General features: G+C 48.4%; 1 protein-coding gene across 1 annotated transcript; it reads left to right on the forward strand.

Moving 5' to 3' along the window:
• The first annotated feature begins 2,820 nt into the window (after positions 1-2,820).
• LOC126495086 (small integral membrane protein 10-like protein 2A) lies at positions 2,821-4,322 on the forward strand. Its single transcript, XM_050132686.1, has one exon. It carries the CDS (start codon positions 3,265-3,267, stop codon positions 3,499-3,501), a length of 237 nt encoding a protein of 78 aa, XP_049988643.1. The 5' UTR covers positions 2,821-3,264; the 3' UTR covers positions 3,502-4,322.
• The last annotated feature ends 9 nt before the right edge of the window (positions 4,323-4,331 follow it).

The following is a 4,331-nucleotide window of genomic DNA, read 5'->3' on the forward strand; positions in this document are numbered from 1 at the left end:
CAGGAGGTCTTCCTTGATCAAACTTGATTTTTCTTAAACCAGAATGAATCCAGAGCCTCTCATTTCCTGTATAAACAAAAGCCTCTTCTCCAAAGTAACATATATTTTGACTTCTATTTTAAAGTCAAGGCATTTTCAAAATACACAGGTTGATTTATTCAGCAACATTTATAATCAAATGTTGTTTAGCAGCCGTAACACAATAACATACAGTATCCAGACTGTGTATTTTCCATCTTTACGTGGCTTTATTTTAAACTCTATTTTTTTCTTTTTCTTTTTAATTTTTGTTTTTTTGAGACCAGGTTTCTCTGTGTATCTGGCTGTCCTGGCACTCACTCTGTAGAACAGATTGCCCTTGAACTCACAAAGATCTACCCGCCTCTCTGCCTCCCCCTGTTGAGATTAAAGATGTGTTCTACCACACCTTGAACTCACAGAGATCCATCCACCTGCCAGAATTAAGATCCCAAGACTGTGTAACACGCCTAGCAAACACCCATAAGTGATTCTAGTGCTGAGATAGATAGACAGCTTCTTGCTTCTGCACGGACAAACATATGCAGCTACGCGAGCACAAGCACACACATACACACAGAGAGAGACACACACACGCATGCAGGTGTATGTCCCTGCTAGCATGCATTTACATGCACACATTTTTTAATGTGTTTGGCATTTGTTCATTATAAATACAATTAAAATAATAACACAAAAGTAAGACCAGCCTAGGTTACATAGTGAGTTCCAGGCAAGTATGGCTACAGATTGAGACTGAATCAAAAAGTTAGGTATATGAAAGTTTAAAATAGTACTTTTTTTTTCATCTTTTGAGACAGGGTTTCTCCATGTAACAGCCCTGGCTGTCCTGGAACACTCTTTGTACACCAGACTGGCCTTGAACACACAGAGATCTACCTGCCTCTGCCCCCCCCCAGTAAGGGGATTAAAGGTGTGCGCCCCCACACCCAGCATTGTAATCTTAGTTTCTAAAGATACTCAAATCAGTGATTTAGAAAACGCATTTGCCCATACACAGCCATTAGGGTAGCAAACTCTTACATTCAGCCTGGCACTGTGAACTCTCTCCACTGCAATGAGACAAGGAGCAGCTAGAATGATGAAAAGACAGAGAACTGTTTGTACACAATAAGATATTCTAGTTACCAAGTTTCACAGTATTGACAAAAAGATCCCTAGAAACAAGCGAAAAGTTTGTCTTCTTCACTGCACACAAGATGAATGCACAGAAATGTGTATTTCAAGGGTAGGAGGAAGGCTCCAAATGGAAAACAACGTTGACATGCCCAGTGTAATGACGTGTTCTGTCTCTTTAAGAGACAAGCCATGCTCACTGCCTCCCCAAGCCAGGCATGGAGGCACAGGGGGCAGAGATGGTTTTTTGGTTTGTTTGTTGTGCGTTTTAGTCCACAGCCTCACCATGTAGGCCTGACTGGCCTGGGACTTGTTATGTAGACCAGGCTGGCCTCAAACTTACAAAGGTCTGCCCGCCTCTGATGCTTGAATGCTTAGGATCAAAGACTTGTGCAGTCATACCTGGCAGTGACACAAGTTTAAAATCCCAGATCTTGGAAAGGCAGTGACAGGCAGATCCCTGGAGCTTGCTGACCCTCTCTCTGGTCTACTGGAAGGGCTCTTAGCCATGAAGAGACGGTTCAACAACTGAAGTAAATAGGCTCCATGGGTTGTCTTCTCGCCTCCACACACAGGAATGCATGCACACCTACGCATGCATGGGAATCCACACAGGAATGCATGCACACCTATGCATGCATGGGAATCCACACAGGAATGCATGCACACCTATGCATGCATGGGAATCCACACAGGAATGCATGCAGACACATATACATACAAAGATACATTTCTATATACTAATAATGAAGAGGCATATGGAAACTGAGATTAAAAGTCCAAAATCATTTATAGTGCTTTCAAAGAAAATGAGTATTTTTGAGTAGCTATAACAAATGTAAAAAGGATCTCAATGCCAAACCATACAAATTTCAATAAAAGAAATAAAAACATCTTGATGAACAAAGACAGACTCTGTTCTTAACATGAAACAGTCTACATAAAAATGGTGTCAGTTCTCCCCAAAACTTGTCTATTTAATACAATTTCAAGCAATGCCTTTTGTACTCACTATTTACTTCTTAAAATTATGTGGGTATGCACAGCCCCTAGAATAACTAAAGATGTGCTGTCAAATAAAAATCGAATTTGGAGGGATCACTCTACTCCCTATTAATAAACACAGATGATCTTTGATTTACTCTGAAGTTTTATCTGGATAAATCAATTTAAAGTGGAAAATATCCTAAGACGAAAATGCCCTCCGGGCACCTAACCCACTGAACACAGTAACTGAGCAACGCTCTACAATGCGGAATCTTGGCTGTTTTCCTCTCACCCTTGCATAGGTGACTGAACGCTGCCCACATCGCCAGAGACAATCTGGCTTTGGGTTGGATTTGGTTTAACCTGTTGATCTAAAGATTAGATGTTAACAAGAAAAGGCAGCCAGCAAACACAACAGAAATGGAACAAAATGCATGCACCATTGATCTGATGGCACTGCGTGGGGCAGTTCAGGGCATTATGCAAATAATGAAAGGTGCAATGAGTCCTTGGACCTGGTTCCCGAGGAGGCGGTGGAAGAGGGGTGTTAGCGTGCATAGGAGAGAACTACTGGATATACTTTCCTATAGAATTACCAAAAGTGGTCCACGAGAGCTAGCTAGTCCTTAACCCCCTCCATTCTAGAGTATTTCCCTAGAGCTAGTCCTAGCAGCGCACCATTCACGCCGTTCAGTATTTGTGCACTATAGGAATAACAAGCTGAACAGGTGGGACAGGCACTTGGTTGGTATGAGACTTCGTGGAGAGAGGGTTCCCATCTGTGGGACTGAGGCGGTAAGGCCAAGCAAGCCCGGCCCGACCTCTGCCGCCATTCTGTAGCAGCAGGACTCAGGATGAGACAAAGATACCTGCTGAACAAGGGGAAGGACTTCTGCCCAGAGCCTGCGGCGAGGGGGCGGAGCTGAGCAGCCGCAGGTCTCGCAAGAAGGCCAAGAGCCACTGAGGCTGCGGGGTGGTGGGTGGAGCACTGGAGGCAGCAAGGACCCGGAGCCCAAAGGCGGGGCTGCAGGCAGCGTTGGGCGGCTTGTCGCGGTGCAGCGTGGCGTGGCGCACTGAGCTGGCTCTGCAGCGGGTGAGCGGGTGAGCGGGTGAGCCAGGCCGATGGCGGTGTCGACGGCCCTGTCGGCTGCAGCTGCGGCTGCAGCCCTGTCCGGCCTGGCAATGCGATTGTCGCGTTGGGCGGCGACGCGCGGCTCCTACGGCGCCTTCTGCAAGGGGCTCACGCGCACGCTGCTCACCTTCTTCGACCTGGCCTGGCGGCTGCGCGTGAACTTCCCCTACTTTTATATGGTGGCCTCGGTGATGCTCAACGTCCGCCTGCAGGTGCGGATCGAGTGAGCCATCGCCGGCCACAACGGCGGCCCCCCCGGGTGGAGAGCGCCATCTGCGCCACCCGCGCCACCCCGCCATCCCCTCCAGGCGGCCGCTTGAAGGACCGTGGGGCCGCTCAGGGCCCAGAGACAGTGGCGGGGGGGGCGCCAACGGAACTGCCTGGGCCCCTCTAATTTAGGCCTCCGCGGAGGGCCACAGTACTGCATCCCATACTGCAAAAACCCTTCGCAGCCGAGTCATTTTCCGCGGCATCCAAAGAATCATCAGAGTCTGGCAAACCTGTTGCCTCCGATTGGTCAGAAAGAGGGAAAACCCGAAAGAGGAGGTGCTACCGCAGGATTTACCAGGCCCTGTGCAGGAAGGTATGCACGAACAGGTTGGAATGGGGGCTGTTGGGTATAACTCGTTTGTGGAAATAGGGAATACGCCATGGCACACCTGCTGCGTAGCCAAGCTTGGAAACTGAAAAGGTAGGTAAGGCTCTCCCGTGTCCCTGGTGGTGGTTCCATGATAGGGTATTGGGAGACAGGGAGCCCCTCTCACCCACCTCCAGGCGTCAAGTCCCTTTTTTGATTGTTTGTTTGTTTTCGAGACAGGGTTTCTCTGTCTAACATTTCTAGCTGTCCTGGAACTAGCTCTTGTAGACCAGGATGGCCTCGAACTCACAGAGATCCACCTGCCTCTGCATCCTGAGTGCTGGGATTGAAGGCGTGGATCACCACCACCCTGACTTCAAGTCCCTTTTTTGTAAGAGCCTCCTAAGATGTAACCTGAACCCCCAATGACAGAGTGAATTGGGCCAGTGAGCCCCCCCCCCAGGAAGGTGCTGGAAGAGG

Source organism: Alexandromys fortis, unplaced genomic scaffold (genome assembly GCF_014885135.2).
Source record: "Alexandromys fortis isolate MF-2015 unplaced genomic scaffold, M_Fortis_MF-2015_v1.1 scaffold_442, whole genome shotgun sequence".
In the NCBI taxonomy this organism is placed as follows: domain Eukaryota; kingdom Metazoa; phylum Chordata; class Mammalia; order Rodentia; family Cricetidae; genus Alexandromys; species Alexandromys fortis.